This window comes from Dreissena polymorpha, chromosome 12 (assembly GCF_020536995.1).
Source record: "Dreissena polymorpha isolate Duluth1 chromosome 12, UMN_Dpol_1.0, whole genome shotgun sequence".
NCBI lineage: Eukaryota > Metazoa > Mollusca > Bivalvia > Myida > Dreissenidae > Dreissena > Dreissena polymorpha.
The window spans coordinates 9,736,656-9,757,725 of record NC_068366.1 but is presented as its reverse complement, the minus strand read 5'-3'; the positions used below and the strand labels follow the sequence as shown (position 1 = coordinate 9,757,725).

At 37.3% G+C, this 21,070-nt stretch overlaps 1 protein-coding gene across 1 annotated transcript in view; it reads left to right on the top strand.

The window, feature by feature from the left end:
* The window catches only part of LOC127852203 (coatomer subunit beta-like), a 47,763-nt gene that overhangs the window by 22,799 nt on the left and 3,894 nt on the right, over positions 1 to 21,070 (top strand). The window contains exons 3-20 of the mRNA XM_052386077.1: positions 75 to 304; positions 499 to 668; positions 1,077 to 1,191; positions 5,312 to 5,404; positions 6,005 to 6,142; positions 6,962 to 7,081; positions 8,371 to 8,478; positions 10,116 to 10,259; positions 11,034 to 11,179; positions 11,802 to 11,898; positions 12,791 to 12,845; positions 14,248 to 14,353; positions 15,643 to 15,763; positions 17,273 to 17,344; positions 17,716 to 17,871; positions 18,470 to 18,559; positions 19,513 to 19,599; positions 20,383 to 20,527. Coding sequence (XP_052242037.1) covers positions 75 to 304; positions 499 to 668; positions 1,077 to 1,191; positions 5,312 to 5,404; positions 6,005 to 6,142; positions 6,962 to 7,081; positions 8,371 to 8,478; positions 10,116 to 10,259; positions 11,034 to 11,179; positions 11,802 to 11,898; positions 12,791 to 12,845; positions 14,248 to 14,353; positions 15,643 to 15,763; positions 17,273 to 17,344; positions 17,716 to 17,871; positions 18,470 to 18,559; positions 19,513 to 19,599; positions 20,383 to 20,527 — 2,193 coding nt within the window. The remainder of the gene's footprint in view (positions 1 to 74; positions 305 to 498; positions 669 to 1,076; positions 1,192 to 5,311; positions 5,405 to 6,004; positions 6,143 to 6,961; positions 7,082 to 8,370; positions 8,479 to 10,115; positions 10,260 to 11,033; positions 11,180 to 11,801; positions 11,899 to 12,790; positions 12,846 to 14,247; positions 14,354 to 15,642; positions 15,764 to 17,272; positions 17,345 to 17,715; positions 17,872 to 18,469; positions 18,560 to 19,512; positions 19,600 to 20,382; positions 20,528 to 21,070) is intronic.

Here is a 21,070-nt window from a genome sequence, read left to right as displayed (position 1 = left end):
TGGAACATAAAAACTGAGGCTATAATCTGTTACTACACCACAACCTTACTACCCATATTATTATCCTTCAACAGAAAAGGGCGACACAAAAACAAAAACAGATGCTCTGAAGAAGACAATACAGATGATTCTGAATGGAGAGAAAATGCCCTCCCTGCTCATGACCATCATACGCTTTGTGATGCCCTCCCAAGATCACATGATCAAGAAACTGCTGCTGATTTTCTGGGAGATTGTGCCCAAGTACACGCCAGATGGGAAGATGTTGCACGAGATGATTCTTGTGTGTGATGCTTACAGAAAGGTATATTTAAAGTGCCATATATCTACATGTAGTCTTTACTAGTGTCAGTAAGAAATATTGACTGGTGTGTTTTCTTTATATGTCAGATCCAATAATTTCAGAATTATGCCCACATCTTAAGACTTGGGGTAATCCCTCTGTTAAATTCTTCAGGTGTGTTAGTCTTTCAAAGCTTTCCAACTGTTTGTTGCCAGGATCTGCAGCATCCCAATGAGTTCATTCAGGGGTCAACGCTGCGTTTCTTGTGCAAGTTGAAGGAGCCCGAACTGCTGGAGCCGCTCATGCCCTCCATCAGGCAGTGCCTCAAACACAGACACTCCTATGTGCGCCGCAATGCAGTGCTCGCCATCTACACTATATACAGGTATGTGTCTAGTCGTTTCAGTGGAAAGTGTCGTCCCCAATTAACCTGTGTGCACTGATCTGGAATGACACTTAAAGCACAGTTTTCTCAGAAAGAGACTTCAATTGATAATTCTTTGGTTGTGAGAATATTTTCAGCCAAATAAATATGTTTAACCGGTTCTTCACTTTCTGTTCAGCCACTAGCTAGCAAGACACTGAAAATCCCATTGTGTGTATGTTGCAGGGAACTCAACCCTTTGAATGTTGTCCACTGAATTTGGAAAACAATTACAACATGTAAAATAATATCTTCTGATATAAATGAGGGAATGTGAAATATGGATGATTGCAGAGTTTTAACTTTAAGAGACGGGTGTATGTGCATGTTTTACTGATCCCACTGTATCTATCCCTCTGTGTTTTGCAGGAACTTTGACTTCCTGATCCAGGACGCTCCAGAGTTGATAGCAGAGTACCTGGAGGGGGAGCAGGACATGTCCTGTAAGAGGAACGCCTTCATGATGCTCATACATGCTGACCAGGTAGATATATGAGCTGCACTCTGGGAAAACGGGGCTTAATGCATGTGCATAAAACAGTTTTGCGCAGGCTAATCTGGGACGACACTTTCCCCTTTTGTAGAATTTTTTGTTGAAAGGAAGTCTCTATTGAACAATTATCAATTTTGTTCAGAAATTGCTGTCCCTGATTAGTTTGTGCTGACTGCACAGGCTTATCTGTGACTACTTTTTACACACATGCATTAAGCCCAATTTTCAAAGAAATAAGCTCCATATACCCAGTCATCGCAATTAGCATTTTCAATTTACCAGCCTGAAAATTGGTACATTTATGTATATTTATATAATTTATATGAATAAAGAAGGAAAAAGTCACTCCCCAGACACAAACTTTTACCCGTCCGACTCAAAATTTACTAGCCATGGCGAGTAAAAACAGCCTAATTTCAAAGACTGTATACCGGTAAATCACTTGCTACACTTTAATAGCATAGCAGGATCTTGACATTATATTGGAACCTGTGGTATAGATTATATTCTTTTATGATACAAGAAAAAAAAGCCAGCAAATCTACATGTTTTGTCTCTTCTCTAATCAAAGATAAAAAATGCAATATTTGTATTTAGAGTTTTCTATGTATATTTATTTTATATAAATAATAAGGATGATTATTTAATTTGTTGTGCATCATTTTGGTACAAATGTTACCGGAAAGCTAAATAAATAATATAATTTTTAAAACACATATTTGCAAAGCAATTGACAAAAATGTATATGAAGATACATTAACAGACAATTTCACCAATATGCACAGACAATAACTGTACTTTTGACCCCAGAAATTTAATCCGACCTGTCAAATTTTTAAGCACATAGTAATATGATTCCTGGTTTTCAAAATCTATTGAAATTCCAGATTTTTGAATCTCAATATTTTCATTTTTTTCCATGCAAAAAAATATTGATTCCATTACCCCCACTGCCACATCCCCAGGGATCAAGCTAGACTCCAATTTTTAGGAGAAGTCACTTCTCCCTAAGCTCTGGAGAGGGAGAAGTGAGGCAGTTGTAGGGAGAAGTGGATCTTTTGCGATCACCAATGGCCCATTGTGAACCATGACCCAGGGGTTTCACTCACGGCCCCAAAAAAGTTGTTGCCACTTTTTCGCAGTGTGAAAACTGTTGGTTATTCCAACCTTATTAATCAGAACAATCATTTAGGACAATGATTAAAAGAAACCTTACTACATTACATTAATGCCATTGACTGTATTATCACTTTAAAAAGTATGTTAAAACATAAAAAAACAATAATTACCTTCATAAGTCATACCTTCAAATGTCTTAATAAGCTTTATTTGTATATAAATAACTTTTTTTCAACTTGATAAACAACACAAATAACCAAAATAATATAATAATGTTAACATCAATGTAACAGTATTCTGCATAAATGTTTCAAAATTAACTATTTAAACATAGAATCACACCAATGTACAATAAAGCATCTCACTTCAAATTGTTAAAAAGTTATATTTGGTCATTTGGACATGATATACATAAGCTTAGATAGCTTCTGATGTTAAAACGTTTTCTGTTAGTGGTGGATGATTTCTAGGCTCAAATAAATGAATGTTTTTCACGCATATTTCCTGACAGAAAGGCCCAGATAATTGCCACCATCCATTCTAGTTGCCTGAAATAACATAAAACATAGTTTTAAAAACTATCAACAACAAACCAACACATAAATGCCCCGATCTTTAAATGTCTGAATTTTAACATATCCGAAATATAGTACATTGAGTGAATGCAGTGATTTTTTTTGCTCAAATTTACAGCCGATTTTCGGCTGCTTCCCAATCGCAAAAAAAACACGTTTTTTCCCAAAAATCTGACCAAAATTTCCCCAAAAAAGCCCAACTTCCAAAAAAAAATAAAAAAAAAATTATTTTTTTTTTTTTTTTAGAAAGAAGTCTCATATAACTTAATTATGATTTCATAAATCTAGGTCTCAACTTTATTTTTTAAACATCTTACAAAATATATAACTTGAATTTAGTCATTTTTGTCCATAAATCATTCCCAAACTTGCCACTTTTATTGATTAAAAAAAATCCCAATTTGACCAGACTCCTTTTCTAGAAAGTCCCTGAACATGCACTTAAAAACAATATCACTTCTGTTACTTATAATCTTATTTATTATGCTTAATTTTTCCCAATTTCATGGTTTATCGCGCTATTTTTCCCAATTTCACGGTTAATCGCGCTAATTTTCCCAATTCAAAAGGCACAGGCTGTAACAAATTAAAGCAAAAAAATCACTGGAATGTTATGCTTTTTAGCTCGACTATTATATATGAAATATATATAGTGGAGCTATCCTACTCACCCCGGCGTCGGTGTTAGCGTAAGCGTTAGTGTTAGCGTCTGCGTGCAAATGTTAAAGTTTTCATACTACCTCAAATATTTTCTTTGTTCCTTGACATATTGCTTTCATATTTTGCATACTTGTTTACCAACATGACCCCAACCTATAAACAAGAGCAGACAACTCTATCAAGCATTTTGTCATAATTATGGCCCCTTTTCCAATTAGAATATGCAGCAAATGTTAACGTTTTCGTTCTACCCCATTTTTTTTCATTGTCCCTTGACATATTGCTTTTATATTTTGCATACTTGTTTACCAACATCACCCCAACCTATAAACAAGAGCAGACAACTCTATCATGCATTTTGTCATAATTATTGCCCCTTTTATACTTAGAATATGCATATTATTGATAAATCTATGTTAAAGTGTGCGTACTACCCCAAATATTTCCTATATCCTTTGACATATTGCTTTTATATGTTGCACACTTGTTTACCAACATGACCCCAACCTATAAACAAGAGCAGACCACTGTATCAAGCATTTTGACATAATTATGGCCCCTTTTACATTTAGATAATTGAACATATTGCTTAAATTGCCATAACTTCTTTATTTATGATCACATTTTATTATTACTTTGACAAAACAACACTTACCTGAATACCACAATGGATTCCTTCCAAACAATACTCAACGCCCCTACCAGAATCCCCCCCCCCAACCTCCCCCCCATTTTTTTTAAACATCTAATAAATTACCACACCCCACATTATACCCCCCTCTCACCACCCCCCCTACCCCCCCACCCCCCCCCCATTTTTTTTTAAACATCTAATAAATTACCACACCCCACATTATACCCCCCTCTCATCCCCCACCCCTCCCCATCCCCCCCCCATTTTTTTTAAACATCATCAAATAAATTACCACACCCCACATTATACCCCCCTCTCACCTCCCCCTAACCCCCCCCCCTTTTTTTTTTTTCTTTTTATTATTTTTGAAAGATCGTCTAATAAATTATTGAATATGAACATTTTCCCCATGATGGCTTACGTTATACTGTCAAGCACTCAGATAGTTGAGCGCGCTGTCCTTTGACAGCTCTTGTTTATTTCCAAAATTGTTGGTTTCTTAATCAAATTTTATCCTTCCCAAAACATTATAATAATGAAACTATTAAACAGAAATGCTCACAAATTCCTGTTGAAACAAGATTTCATGTGTTTTTGTGGAGGAATTAAATGCTTTTGCCAGGCCCACGGTATTGATTAAATGGTAAAGAAATAGCGGCCCTAATAATCGTTATAATTTTGTATCGTGGTGACAGTTTGTCCCAGTGTTACTTTATTTATTGCTCACTATCATAAAGGAGCCGTTAATCCGATAATAACCCCCATAAAACTTGACAATAGCGGTAAAAACACAGTTTCTAACACTTACACGCTTCAATGATTTCACTGCTTGGTCAAGAGATTCCTGCCAAATACCCAAATGACCAGCGCTGTGAATGGTTGCTTATCAATTTTCAATAGGTAATTTACTAAGCCAGGGGGTGGAGTTTCGTCGATTTGGTCCGTTGATTGACTTTGGCGTGAATTCGGTAATAAACAGAAGCCACTTAGATAGCGCTGCGGATATGATAATTGCCAGATTTTAGGGCGAAGTGATTATCGCCGGTGCTTTTGATCCGGGCGATTAAAAGAAAGCCACGGCGCCCAGTTGCTTGATCCCTGATCCCACACTTGTGTCTTGCAGGAGCGGGCTCTCAGCTACCTATCTAGCTGTATAGAGCAGGTGACCTCGTTTGGGGACATCCTACAGCTGGTCATTGTTGAGCTCATTTACAAGGTACTCTTATAGACATTTGTATGCAGGATATCATTATTTTGTATTTTATTTGATTTTTTTATTAACCCTTTCAGTGCGGGAACCGAATTTTAAAGGCCTTTGCAAACAGTTTGGATCCAGATGAGACGCCACAGAACGTGGCGTCTCATCAGGATCCAAACTGTTTGCTATTATGATGGTATTCTTTGAAAAAAAATCGAAGAAAATGCGAATTTTATAAATTCAGCAGACGACATTTAAGCAGACGACAAATTTCCCAGCATGCAAAGGGTTAACAAAATAAGTAAAATGACACCTATGGGACAAATTAATTTTTGCTTATTTACAAGGTACAGTCACTGTCTTTTATATCTATCTGGATTGCAGGAAGGCATTATTTCTATTTTATTTGAAGTTCTTTTTTATAAGAAAACAATATTATTTCAATGTCACGTTTGGACACAGTTGTTTTCAGCTTGGAGTTCCTCTCCCCTTGAACAAAAATATTCCATTAATTTCCAAAATCTTGAACTGTCTTCGAATTGGTTAACAACCAAAATGCTTCTATGTTAATATAAACAAAGAAAATCTAAATAGATAAATCTTGACTCTATTCTGCAGGTGTGTCATGCCAACCCCTCTGAGCGTGCGCGGTTCATCCGCTGTATCTACAACCTGCTCAACTCCTCCAGCCCAGCTGTGAGGTACGAGGCGGCTGGTACCCTTGTGACCCTGTCGAGTGCTCCCACTGCTATCAAGGTATACAGGATATACATTTGTATGTGCGTTAAGTGTCATCATAGATAAACCTGTGCAGTCTGCACAGGCTAATCAGGGATGACAATTTCCACTTTTATGGAATTTCTGTTTAAAGGAAGTGTCTTTTTAACAAAAATCAAGTTAAAGGGAAAAGTGTCATCCCTGATTAGCCTTTGCGGACTGCACAGGCTAATCTGGGACAACACTGTAAGCACATGCATTAAACCCTGTTTTCCCAGAATGTGGCTCATTTGTCACTTTTGTGATCACTGACTCTAGAAACATACGATCTTGTCTAATAGTCATGAAATGGATACACCTGCATTGGAAAGAAGAATATGAATGTTTAGTTAAGAAGGTACTTAATAAATAAAATGTTAAAAATGTTTGAAGATTTTGTCAAGTTCCTCACATTTTCTGCGATTTTCTGTCATTGTCTCATACTTGTTAACAGCCAACAGGGTATCAAAAGGACATGTTGTTACAGCTTTTGCATAAAGGGTCAGCCTATTGGCCTGTGCAGTCCACACAGGCTAATCAGGGACAACACTTTCCTCTTTCATGGAATTTTTTATGTGAAGGAAGTCTCTTAAATGAAAATCCAGTTAAGGCGGAAATTGTCATCTCTGAAAAGCCTGTGTGGACTGCACAGGCTAATAGGACGATAAGCTAATTTGGGACGACACTTTACACACAGTTGTCCCAGAACGACGCTCATTGAATAAATGTTGGCAACCTGGGTCAAAATGTTTAATGTATAAATTTGGAAACCTAATGTACAAGACTGTATAGTAACTGATCGAGGTGTACGTGTTTTAGGCTGCAGCCAGTTGTTACATCGAGTTGATCGTGAAGGAGAGTGACAACAATGTGAAGCTGATAGTCCTGGACAGGCTGGTAGCTCTCAAAGACGTGCAGGCCCATGAGAAAGTGCTACAGGTACGTGCAGTGATCGAAGGGCATGTTTCAATTTCTAGAAGCGTTCTGAAAAAATGAGCTAAATGCATTTGCGTAAAGTGTTGTCCCAGATTAGTCTGTGCAGTCTGCACTGGCTGATCAGGGACCACACTTTCTGCCCTCAATCTATTAAATTCGGCGGCAGTCCCCCACCTGAATAGTATATTAAAAAAAAAATAAAAAAATCATGTATATGTTTTTTTTAATAGAAAGATGTGTCTCATGATTATTATATCTCAATTCTATTTCAATTTAATCTTTGCAAACATACTAATTTATGAAAAATGAATATAGTGCAAACATGTACAAATGTAAAAATGAGAGAGTAAGTAAAAAAATCCCCCCAAAAAGGGAAACGCCGCGAAAATTCCCCCTCCTAAGGACTGCGGACCCCTTCCCCCAAAGTAGTGTGAGGGCGCTGGCTGTTAGGAAATTTTGTTTGAAGGATGGCTTCAAAAGGGAAATCCATTTAAGATGGAAAGTGTTGTCCCAGATGAGCCTGTGCTGCTAACTACACTGGCCAATCTGGGACAACACTTTATGCATATGTGTTTAGCTCAGTTTCTTTGAACAAGGGTCTTTCATTGGTCAAGATGCAATCATGATTAACAAATGTGTGAGACTGAACACATATAAGAATGCATGTTTGGATTCAATAAAAAGTACAAGTTGTATGAACATTGTTCAAGTGTTCACGTCTTTATTTTGGTTAGTTAAGTTAGCTATTTTGTCAAGTTCTCACATTTTCTGCGATAAAACCTATTCCCACTTAGAAGCAAAGTGAAAATGGCAATATTCAACCAGCATAAAACCACAACAGCTTGCAAGTCACTCACAGTCTGTTCAGGTTTTAATCTGTTTGCTGCTCCTATAAAGTATCTTAGGGTTGGAAATGAAGCTTTTAAAATTTGAATCTATTAAGAAATGTCTTACATTTAATTTGATTTTCTATGGGACTTCGGGCCCGTCAAAGTGTGTGTAATAGTGCTCACGGGTTTAGTTTGCTATTTTATCAAGTTCCTTGAATTTTCTGAGATTTGCTGTGCTTGTCACATACTGTAAAAACTTCTGCAAGTTCTGGTTGTCAATTTATGTTCCCTGGTTTGATTTGTCCACCTCTCATCTGATTTCCTCCCTTTTAATGTCCAACTAATTTTACTAATTTTATAAACTGGATCTATACAAATTAAGTTTAGTTGAACCCTGTAAGGGTGTATGTCATTTTCCTTCCCTGATGATGTTCTTAAGCCACACCCCTGATGTTATTCCAGGAGCTGGTGATGGACATTCTGCGGGTGTTGAGTGCCCCAGACCAGGAAGTGAGGAAGAAGACTCTGAACCTGGCCCTCGACCTTGTGACCTCGAGATCTGTGGAGGAGGTGAGTGGATAGGAGGGGGCTGACGTGTGTAGCCTAAGATGGAGTTTCTCTGCACAGAGACCTCCTTTAAAGGAAAAATGTAATACAAGAGGAAAGTGTCGTCCCTGATTTGCATATGCTTTATATTTGCACAAGCTAATCTGGGACGACACTTTACGCACATGCATAAAGCGCCGTTTACCAGGAGCGAGACTCAATTTAATTTAGCTGTAATGGTTTAAACTATCAGAACCCTCTCACCCTGCCCTCCCGCTAGATGTATTGTATTAAAGATAATTGTAAATATTTAAGTCATGATGGTTTAAACTACAGTAAACTCTCTGTAAACCGGACTGTCTGGGGACCGGCCTGATCGTCCGGTTTTTAGAGAGTTCCGGTTTACCAAGAGTATGCATATTGGCGAAATATACATTGTATGCATTGTGTACAAAATCATATAAGAATAAAACAAACCATATACATTTACATGTACCATGTGATAGCTGTACTCATGTAAGGTTTATGTTTAAAGCATTCTTCAAAAAATGTGTTTTTATTCGATTAATAGCAAAAAACATTCCATACCGACTTGTTTTGATTAATCCCCAAGTGTGGTTCTTTATACATGTACATACGTGACATTTGTCATGTAGGCGAGTGAGTCGTGTTCGAGTTCGCTATAAATAGCTCTGAATTAATTAAACCTTAAAGACAATTTTTACGAATAACGATTTGAGAAGACTTGTTGATTTGAGACTATTAATGCTGAAGATTCGTTTGAAATTAAGAAAAGGCAATGAGTGAATTTGCAGACAGATGAATGGATATTTAACTGTCAGATTTCTCACAGCTTTATCTGACAAACAAACAAACAACCATTTAAGCGTTAAAAACATGGCTATGAGATCTTTTAAACTACCCGAAAAGATCACAAGAAAGTAATTGTCGCAATGGCCTGCATTAATTTTGTAATTAAATTGTTTATCATAAGCTTAGTAAAACGATCGAGTCAATCACTTTTTGGTGTTACTGCACGTCTATTATAGACATTCACAGTTTGTTTTACATTATTTAATCGGACTTCTTTAGCGCGGTAACGACTTGACACCTTTATGGTATGTTTAAGCCGATTATCGATGATTGCGCGAGCAAAATGTGTGACACCGCACGCACTGTGCTGACTAAGTATTGTAATTTTCACGCCTCGGGCATCTTGAGAATTTGGACCGTCCGGTGTACTCAATGTATTTTACGTTGAAAATGACCAAATTCACGGAGACATCCGTTCGGTTTCCGGTTTTGAGAGAGTTCAGTTTATTCAACATTTTTTAACAAAGAAATAGAAGGAGAAAATACGGGACTGGCACGACCGTTCGGAATGGGGGGAGTTCCAATATTCAGAGAGTCCGGTATTGGCAGAGTCTACTGTATTTCTAACATTACCCTCTCCCTGCCCAATCACAAGATGTGTTGTATTAAACATATTGATAAAATAATTTAATTTAACTGTAACTTTTTATTAGGATAACCTTTCTCATCCGTTTATTCCGTCACCTTAGCTGTGTTTGATTATGTAATAATAAAATATGTAAAATAATGTCATTCAACCATAATGGTGTAAACAATTTGTAATGGTACCTTCTCTCCCTGCTTGTAAGATGGTGCTGGTGTTGAAGAAGGAGGTAGTGAAGACCAACAACATAGAGCATGAGGACACGGGCAAGTACCGACAGCTGCTGGTCCGCACCCTGCACCAGCTCTCCATCAAGTTCCCAGACATCGCCACCACCATCATACCTGTGGTGAGTTCTGAAGTGTTTTACTGTCAAACATCATGTATAATGCACAGTCATTTATATTGTTCACCTATTTTGTTAGTTGAAAAAATATGTAGTAGTTAGAATTATTTACAAAAGTATGTGCTGTAGTGATTTGCAGATATTTTTTAACAAAACAAAATTTTAATAAATTACTGAGAGGAATTGAGCAATTCATTTGTCTGTGCATGCGTATGCTTGCACACAACCTGCTTATGGTGAGCTTTTGTGATCACCTTTTGTGCTTCGTCTGTCATCAACCTTAACACTTTAGAGACCACATTTATTGTCCGATTTTCATAAAACTTTGTAAGAAGATTTGTGCCACTGAAATCATGGCAGAGTTTGAAACAAGGTGGTTTGAAATTTAAAAAAAATAGGTCACTAGGCCACATGGAAGAAAAAGCTTGTAATCATCTAGAAGTAACATTATAAGTCAGAATAGTTTGGTTGCTTTGTTTCTCAGGTGAGCGCCTTTTGGCCCTTGGTCCTCTTGTCTTATCCTGATCTTATTTTAATAGATTTGGCTAAAATATTAACTAATAAACAATTTTTATGTACATGTGATTCTTAAGGAAGTTAATTGGAAACAACCTATTATGGCAGTATAACATCACTTTGAGCTTTAGAGATTTCAATCCAAATTATGTGTTGTTTTGCATAGTTTTTGAAGTTAGCTTTGGAGAGTGTAAACATTTTTCAAATTTTTCGATGTTTTTAAAACTTGCCAATGTTCACATGGCTCGTTGTTGTCCACAGCTGATAGAGTTCCTGGGAGACACCAATGAGGCGGCGGCTGCTGATGTACTGGTGTTTATCCGAGAGGCCATCCATCGCTTTGAGTCTCTCCGACCTCTCATCATCTCCCGGCTGCTTGATGTCTTCTCTACCATCAAGGCTGTCAAGTAAGAACTGTCTTGGATTCTTTTAAAAAAATATATTAAATATACAACAAAGTGGCCATTTCACTTGATTTTGTTTTAATTATTTTTTGGTAAGGAAAGGCTGTATAAGACACCTGTTGAGTAAAACAGTATTTTGTCAAAGTTTTCTGTGTGTGTACTGTGATTTGTAACTTATTAGTATTTATTAATGTAATGGCCACCTGACCCAAGCATTTAAGTCATGCATTCTTGTTAAGCATAATGGAATAACTGTAAAGACTTTTCTAGTCAAAATAAATTTCATATCAATTCTTTAGTGACCTAACACAAGTGACCCGCGTTCTAGGAAAATTGGGCTTAATGCATGAGAGTAAAGTGTTGTCCCAGATTAGACCCTGCAGTCCACAAAGTTAATCTGGATCAACACTATGCTGTTATTAATTTTTTCTTGTAAATGAAGTATCTTATTAGTGGAAAATCAGTTTAGGCAGAGTGTCATCCCTGATTAGCCTGTGCAGACTGCACATGCTAATCTGGGACGACACTTTACGCACATGACTTAAGCCCAGTTTTCCCAGAACAAGGCTCAAATGAACCACACAACTATTATAGTCAAAGGTTGCACTCCACTGAATGTTTTCAGGATACAGAGAGCAGCCCTGTGGATCCTAGGGGAGTACTGCTCCTCCTCTGAGGACATCCAGAGTGTGATGACCCTCGTACGGCAGTCACTTGGAGAGGTAAGATGGATATATTGCATCTGTAAAACCAGCAAAGATTATGAGAAAAATATTATGCTTCAATGTTTTGTATCATAAATTCTGGTGATTATTTGTCTAGCTATTATAGCTTGGAAGGATTTGTTTAATGAACATGTCATGTTGTGTCTTTAATATGCATTGACTTGATCATGATATTGATATCAATTTATAAAATGTAGACGTAATTGTTTTACAAAATTGGTGTTTCTTTCATCTTAGATTTTAATATTTGTTAAACAAAATTGCCATTTAAAACAATTGAGCCAAATTTTGTACATTAATTTTTTTTAGGATCTTATGCCCCTGGATTGAATAATCAGGGGTATATTCTTTTAGGCCTGTCTGTCTGTCTGTCTGTCTGTCATTCTGTGGAAAACTTTGACCTTAAAGTTTTGCAATATTGAATAACTTTTGCAATATTGAAGATAGCAACTTGATATTTGGCATGCATATGTACCTCATGGAGCTGCACATTTTGAGTGGTGAAAGGTCCAGGTCAAATATATGGCTTCAAAGCGGCGTCAAAACTTTAAACTTGGTCATAACTTTTGCATTGTTGAAGATAGCAATTTGATATTTGCATGCATGTGTATCTCATAAAGCTGCACATTTTTAGTGGTGAAAGGTCAAGGTCATCCTTAAAGGTCAAAAGTCAAATATATAGCTTCAAAGCGGCGCAATAGGGGGCATTGTGTTTCTGACAACTCATTTCTTGTTGTTTTCTAGTATTGTATATTGTCAAAAGTGGCCTCTGTAACCTAGGGAGAGTTTAAAATAAATCCTGTATGGGTTCCACAATTTCTACTGCTCTTGGTTGAAATGTTGTTAGTTTTACATAATTTCCTTGTAAAACCCTGCCATGTTTCCACAGCTGCCAATTGTGGATGATGAACTGAAGAAGGCAGCAGGGGAGGTCAAGGAGGATGGTAAGGGCATTACTTGTTAACCGCGCAGAAGCAAAGCGTAAACTGCTATATGCAACCCGCATAAAACCAGAACAGCCTGCCAGTCACTCACAGTCTGTGCTGGTTTTTATGCAGTTTCTTAGGTTTGGAAATGAAGGCTTTAGAACTTGAATCTACTAAGAAAGGTCTTAAATTTTGTTTGATTTCTTAAGGGGGCTACAAAAAGGTCAAAATGCGTATCTTAGTGATAAAGGGTTAAGAATTTAGAATGTTAAGAAAGGTAAAAATCTATTTATTTAGCTGAAGGATACATGCACATTTGTAGTTCTTTTCTCAGACACAAAGTTATCAAATAAACGTCAATAAACAATAATAATAATAAACAAAGGTAATGGTTTAATTGATGCTAAGGCTTGTTCATACTTTTTATGCCCCTGGATGGAAAGATCGGGTGTATATTGGTTTTGGCCTGTCTGTCTGTCATTCTCTCATCAAAACTTTAATCTTACATTAAAGTTTTGCAATAACTTTAGAAATATTGAACATAGCAACTTGATATTTGGCATGCATGTGTATCTCATGGAGCTGCACATTTTGAGTGGTGAAAGGTCAAGGTCATCCTTCAAGGTCAAAGGGAAAAAAAAAGCGGCGCATTAGGGGGCATTGTGTTTCTGACAAACACGTCTCTTGCTTATGATTTATTTTTTCTTTAAATCTGCTTGCCAAAATATTTTGCTGACAAACATCTAGAATTCTATGGCTTATTATTCTCACATATTAAAAACGGACACTTGGTTGATAATTACAACATTTGAGCCTTGCTTTGTGAATACGGGTCTAAGTGCATTTGCATAGTGTCGTCACAGATAAGCCTGTGCAGTCCACATAGGCTAAGCCGAGAGGATACTTTGTTTAAATTTGATTTTTAGCTAAGAAAAGAATTCTATTTAACAGAAATACAATTTAAGTTGAAAATATAGCCTCTGATATGCCTATGTGAACTGCAACGGGAAAGTGGGACAACACTTTACACACATGCATTAAACCACGGGTAAAGTGGGACAATACTTTACGCACATGCATTAAACCACGGGTAAAGTGGGACAATACTTTACGCACATGCATTAAACCACGGGTAAAGTGGGACAATACTTTACGCACATGCATTAAACCACGGGTAAAGTGGGACAATACTTTACGCACATGCATTAATCCACGGGTAAAGTGGGACAATACTTTACGCACATGCATTAATCCACGGGTAAAGTGGGACAATACTTTACGCACATGCATTAATCCACGGGTAAAGTGGGACAATACTTTATGCACATGCATTAAACCCCATTTTCCCAGAGCAAAATTCAAATATGTTTGTTTTTTGTTGGTTGTATTGTAAAGCAGTGTTTGTCTATACCCCTCACAGACATGATGTCGGGTGGAGGCAACATACAGCGTCTGGTCACTGCTGATGGGACATACGCCACTCAGAGTGCCTTCGATAAGACATCCAATGTGAAGAAAGCAGAGAAGTAAGTTAATAATTAAAAAAAAAGTAATAATAATTACACACTCGCAGATTATTTATGTAAAATTTCTATGTGTTTATCTATGGACTTTCAAAAAATTATGGTTAATACTTCTGAGGGGCATGTCAATGAGATTTAACATGAAATATCAACATTTAATAATACACTGCATATTTCTACTTTTTGCACAAGTATTTAAAAAAAAGAATTTCAAATGTGTATGCTTTTATTTGTGACAAGATTACATAAATAAATAATAAGAAGTGACTTAAAGATTATACTCTATATTTAGACATATTATTTAGAAAGTTTTTTGTAATATGAAACACACCCATCTGAAACATAGTTTGCACTGTTAAATCAGGGTTGACGCTTGCCTCTTTTATGGAATTTTTTATTAGCTCCACTGGCCAGAGGCCAGCGGGGCTTATGTCATGGTCCTGTGTCCGTCCTGCGTGCGTGCGCCTGTGCGTTAACTTTTTCTTAAAACATCTTCTTTTTCTAAACTACAAGTCCAATTCTGATCAAACTTCTCACAAATGTTCCTGGGGTGTACCTTTTTCAAATTTGTTCAAATTATGCCCCTGGGGTCAAATTTGACCCCGCCCTGGGGGTCAATAAATTGAACATATGCTTATATAAAGCCTATTTTGTGCAAACTAAATCTTCATGTCCTTAACCATTGGGTCTAGTGCTACCACATTTGGTATGTAGTGACATTTTATAGTTCTCTACTTTGTTTGTTCCAATTATGCCCCTGGGGTCAAATTTGACCCTGCCCCGGTGGTCACAAAAATAAACATATGCTTATATAAAGCCTATTTTGTGCAAACTTTAAAAATCTTCTTGTCCATAACCTTAAGGTCTAGTGCTACCAAATTTGGTATGTAGTGACATCTAATAGTTCTCTACTTAGTTTGTTCAAATTATGCCCCTGGGGTCAAATTTGACCCTGCCCCGGGGGTCACAAAAATGAATATATAAAAATGCTCACCCTTCCAACTTTTAGCGCCCAGTGGGACGAGGGATAGAAAGAGAAAGTCACATGCTTGAGTACATTTCAACCCATGCGCTTTGCACGCTTTTTTCGCATAAAAAAGTGGAGTGATACATGGCCATCATGGCCCTCTTGTTACAGAAAGTTTCCTCTTAGCGAAAATCCAGTCTAGGCAGAAAGTGTTTTCTCAGATTAGCCTGTGTGGACTTCACAGGCTTATCTGGGACAAAACTTTATGCACGTGCATTCAATCCCATTGTCTCAGATCACCACTCACATACTTCTCCCATTTCAGCCCGCCGATGCGTCAGTTCCTGATGGACGGAGACTTCTTTGTGGGCGCTGCCCTGGCCACGTGTCTCACCAAGCTGGCCCTTCGGTACATGGCTCTCACCCACGACCACAAGAAACAGAATGTACGCAACCAGGATACAATGTTAAAAGAGTTTATATGAGTCTGATGCTGGGAAAACTTGGCTTACTGCATGTTCCTTAAGTTTCATCCCAGATTAGACTGTGCAGTTTTCACACGCTAATCAGGGATTACACTTTTGGCCAAGACTGGACAGGGTCAAAACACCTTTCTTTGAAGAAGCCAAATATCAGCCGTTTTCCCAACCAAAGTAACCACCTTTTTGGCCCTAATTTGGCCAAAATTTTCCCCAATACTGGAAAAATTACCCACCAAAAATAATATCTAAACTTCGTATAAAAGTGAAAATTGTTTACTTGTCGAGCCTTCTATTAGGCTGGAAAAACCCAGAGACGTAAAAAGTCTCCTAGCAGGGGAGGGGGGTATTCGTATTGTTTGTTGAATATGCCTTTCATTACCTCCCATATTTTTCTCCTAGAGGAGTATGCGTATTGATCGAATTAGTTTTGCTAACCTAGCGAAGCATGGCGTAATTTTTCATTGTGACCAATCGGCGAATGACGGAAAGAGCCAAATTCAAAAGCTATAAATAGATTACATTAAAAGGCTATTTAGACTTGAAATATTTTCAGTCATGTGGATATTTTTGGAATATTATTGTATCAACTAAGAAACACCTGGTAAGTTATTCCTGTTAGTGCGTTTACGGCTTCTATTTTCACGTGTTTGATTTGCTCTTATTTTTACAGCTTGCTTTAATTTTACGACATACATGTTTCATACAGACGCTTTACCACCAAGATCACAGAAGTAAATACGAAAACTTACAAATTTCTTATTTTCCCCAAATAAGAAAAAATCGCGCTAGTTTTCCCCTAAAAAAGGCTGAGGCCCCTACCCCAAAAAGGGTGTTTGGCCCTGCTGGATTATCATGAAAAATACTATCACAGCAGAAAGAGTTGTCCCTGATTAGCCTGTGCAGTTTGCACATGCTAATCTGGGACTACACTTTATGCACATGCATTAAGCCCCGTTTTCCAAGAGCTCTGCTCATTATGCTGTTCTATGAAAAGTGAAATTATCCCCCCACAGCCAGGGTAACGTAGAAGTCAGTTTGAGGTTGGTCTCTGTCTTTATGAAGCAGACTAATTTCACGTTTCTGAAGCCATTAAATTGTAATCTAAACTTTGCCATCACTATTAAAAGGTTGGAGCTTAGTTATTACACCTTCAGGAATTTCACTGTAACTTGAATTTGAGCCGCACTTTGAGAAAACGGGTCTTAATTCATGAGCGTGAAGCATTGTCCCAGATTACCCCGTGCAATCTGCACAGGCTTATCAGGGACTACACTTTCCTTTAAACAAAAAATACCAAAAAAGTGTTGTCCCTTATTAGTCTGTTTGGACTGCACAGGCTAATCTGGGATGACACTTTACTCACATTCATTAAGCCCTGGTTACCCAGAGAAAGGTTTATAGTTGTATGATAGATTATAAGATGTGCTTGTCGTTCTACACTCTATAGTGCACTGCTGTGCTATTTCTTTCCAGGCATTCCTGGCTGAGGCCATGTTCATTATGGCATCTGTCCTACACCTCGGCAAGTCTGGAATCCCAACCAAGGTAGGTATCTACTATCGTAAATAGCATTAACATACATATAGCAAAAACAAACAGAGAGAAATTGTATCTAATTAATACAAACTTAAATTTTCTTGTTAAAATTGAAATGTGACAGTGCAATGTATTAGTTTGTTTGCAGAAATAGAAATTCTGTTTTGTATTGAATTTGTTTATATGATGCTTTCCTGTTTTTTCATAGCTTTTGATATTTAGAAGCATTTTGAACAAAAGCAACAACAACATGTTTTTCAGCAAAAAGCTTACACACAAAACTATATCCTACAACAATAAAAATATAAATGTCAGATACTAAGATAGCATGATATTATACAAATACCGTACTTTATTGCATCTGGTGTTGTGGGTTGCAGCCAATTACAGATGATGATGTGGATCGTATTGCCACGTGCCTGCGCGTGCTGGCCGACCAGAGTCCCCTGATGTTGGACATCTTCAACACGGCCTCACGTAACTCTGTCTCTCTCATGCTAGCTGCCAAGATGGCTGAGGAAAAGGAGCAACAGCAGGTAGGAGTCTGGGGTTTTGGGGAGCAGATTTGTTAACTGAGCAAGGGTTTGGGTTCTCGTGCTTTCAGTGGATTTTCTGCCTGTTTCAAGATTGATTTGCAAATACTTCGTAACTTACATGAGTTCCTTAGGGTGCTTTCTGTTGGATTTCGGACAGGCCTGAAACTTTGGACAAATTTGGATATAGATATACTTAATTACATGTTTTCCTGATAACTGTACAGATTATACCTTATTTTATAAGAGCTTTTTTCGTGGTGAACTGCGTGTCTTAAAATACCATGTGACTTAATACATAGATGTTTATAATAGTCCATCATGGGACGCAAGCATCCTGATGCTGTCCAAGTTCTACATGATTCTTTTCAATAAAATTGTGTCTGAAATACAACATGACTTAAACTGTACTGAAGACCAGGTCAGTGCTCACAGGCTGATCAGCGACAATACTTTCTGCCTTTAATGGATTTAAGCTAAAAGAGACTTGTTTTAAAAGCTTTGTCACAGATAAGCCTGTGCAGACTGCACAGGCTTATCTGGGACTACACTTTACGCACACGCATTAATCCCTGTTCTACGAGGCTCATATATTCTACAGGCCCTACAGAAGAAGGTGGTAAAGGTGCAGGCTGATGACCCAATCTCCTTCGCTCAGCTAGTCAACAAGAATGAGCTGGGAGCCACGGAGGTAGGCTACACTCTGTGTTGTATTCATATTATGTATCCTCATTTTAACCATTTCGTACACAGATGTGCATTTTACCCTTTGCAGTCCCTAGAAAATCAATACAATTTAAGGCCTTTCTTAATAGAATAAAGTTTAAAAGCTTCGTTTCCAACTCTAAGATACTGATGAGCAGCAAACAGCATAAAACTTCAATAGCCGGCAAGTTACTTGCAGGCTGTTCTTGTTTTAATGCTGGTTGCATTTGGCCATTTCACTTCGCTTCTGAGTGGGAGTTAATAGTAAAATCTTGATTGTGATTTGGTTCATGGTTTTGACATGATAATTTGTTATTGTGGTTTTAAACTGGAAGCTTTTGATTTGTTTAAAGCAGTTTCTGTATTTGAAATCTCAAAAGTTTGAGTATTTTTTGTATTAAATAGTGTAATAATTTGTAATAACTCATTTGAGCATTTTGTAAATGTTAGTTTTAATATTAGTTATTAGTTGTTTGTTTAAATGCAAGAATCTTAGTTAAACAATCACAGGAATAAAATTGAGTGTACCTTACGCATAATATGATTACTAGTTCAGTTTAAACTTATTTATTGTAGCTTGTTTGCATTGAAAGCCTCAGGCTAATTGAAACACTCTCGAGTCCGTTTCCAGTACTTGGTGTCTTTGTGGGAGATCTTAAGAACGCTTTCATCATGAGGTTCGAACCCGTGAACCCTCAGTTGCTAGGCGGACAACATATTTATTATACCACGGCGACATAATTATTAAATATGATCAACTACTCCATAAGCTAATAAAAAAATCAGACGACAAGCTAGAATTCTGAAATCTTCAAGAGCAAGTCAATTTCGTAAGCTTGCCCATTTTTACTTAATGTGAGAAATTAATCAGTTAGTGACTTACAAATTGTAAATCACAGCATTTTTCCTTATATAATCATAATGTTGCTCTTTCCTCAGAACATGTTTGAGCTGACCCTGTCCCAGGCCCTGGGCATGACCAACAAGAAAGAAAAGGACCCTCTGGGGGCATCCAAACTCAACAAGGTATGGCAGTAATGATATTGAAATATTTGTATGTGCAGTGCTATTTGAAATGTTATTTTGTAATATTGAATACTAATGTAAACAAATTGACCTGTATTTTAATGCCCCCAGGTCGAATGATCGGGAGTATTGATTTTGGCCTGTCTGTCATTCTGTTCCAAAACTTTAACCTTAGTCATAACTTTTGCACTATTGAAGATAGCAACTTGATATTTGGCATTTATGTGTATCTCATCGAGCTGCACATTTTGAGTGGTGAAAGGTCAAGGTTATCCTTCAAGGTCAAAGATATGGCTTCAAAACAGCGCATTAGGGGGCATTGTTTTTCTGAAAAAACACATCTCTTGTTTATTGATGTTTTACGAGTTAATTCTTGTATGAAGTAGTCTTGACTGTCCCATTGATTGATTGTTATTTCTTGAAAAAGGATGTGTGGTAACTATACTAGCTGTACTCTGTCATACCAGTTGCTTAGTATGTATTTAGCTCAACATAGACCTGGCACTCATGAACTCCATTAGCATGTATTGTATTTTGTAATGCATTTGGTTCTGTTTGTGCACATTTAACACAAGTTGAATGAGATCATAACAGTATACTTAGTATAGTAGGCTTCAATGGATTAAAATCCTAATATGGAAACTAAGATATACATCATAACAGAATTTTAAACCATTCATGCATAAAGGTCAGTGCAATGTTAATATTGGAGAGCTATATCAGAACTTGTTCTAAGACTTTGTTATGCATGTACAATACCCCCTCCACCCTATGTCCCTGCAGGTGACGCAGCTGACTGGATTCTCAGACCCGGTCTATGCGGAGGCCTACGTGCATGTGAACCAGTTTGACATCGTGCTGGACGTACTGATTGTCAACCAGACCTCGGACACACTGCAGAACCTCACCCTGGAACTGGCCACACTCGGTAGGATTTGTGCCACGACCTACTTGCTCAAAACTTTAAGGCCAGTTAAGAGATCAGAAATTTGAGACACAAATCAAATTAATTTTAAAAGCAATTTTATTGTCAAACATATTCAAATTATTGGAGCAAACTAATTTGTTTAAAATAAACAAAAATATCATAGGGTTAACAATTAGGTCACATGAATAACTTGATCCAAAAATGAATGGCTGTTTGCTGAACTGGCCGTTAGTTTTGAGCAACCAAGCCTGGTGGTAGACAAAGTTGTACAAGTAAAAAAGAAGTTGCTTCCAATATATCATTTGCAAGGAAGAACTTACACAATGTTTACCTCAATGCAATCCCAAAGTTAAAAAATATATAGTCTTAAATGATGAATGAAACAGAACACTTTCTAAGTAGCCATTAAACTAAGCTTTGGTGCAAATGAAGTTAAAAATTCTTAATTGCCATCACTTCCCACAGTTTTCCCCAATTTAATGTACAGATTTGACTGTAGAATGTAAAGTAGGCGGCAATTGCACTTTACCGGTTATTAAAAAG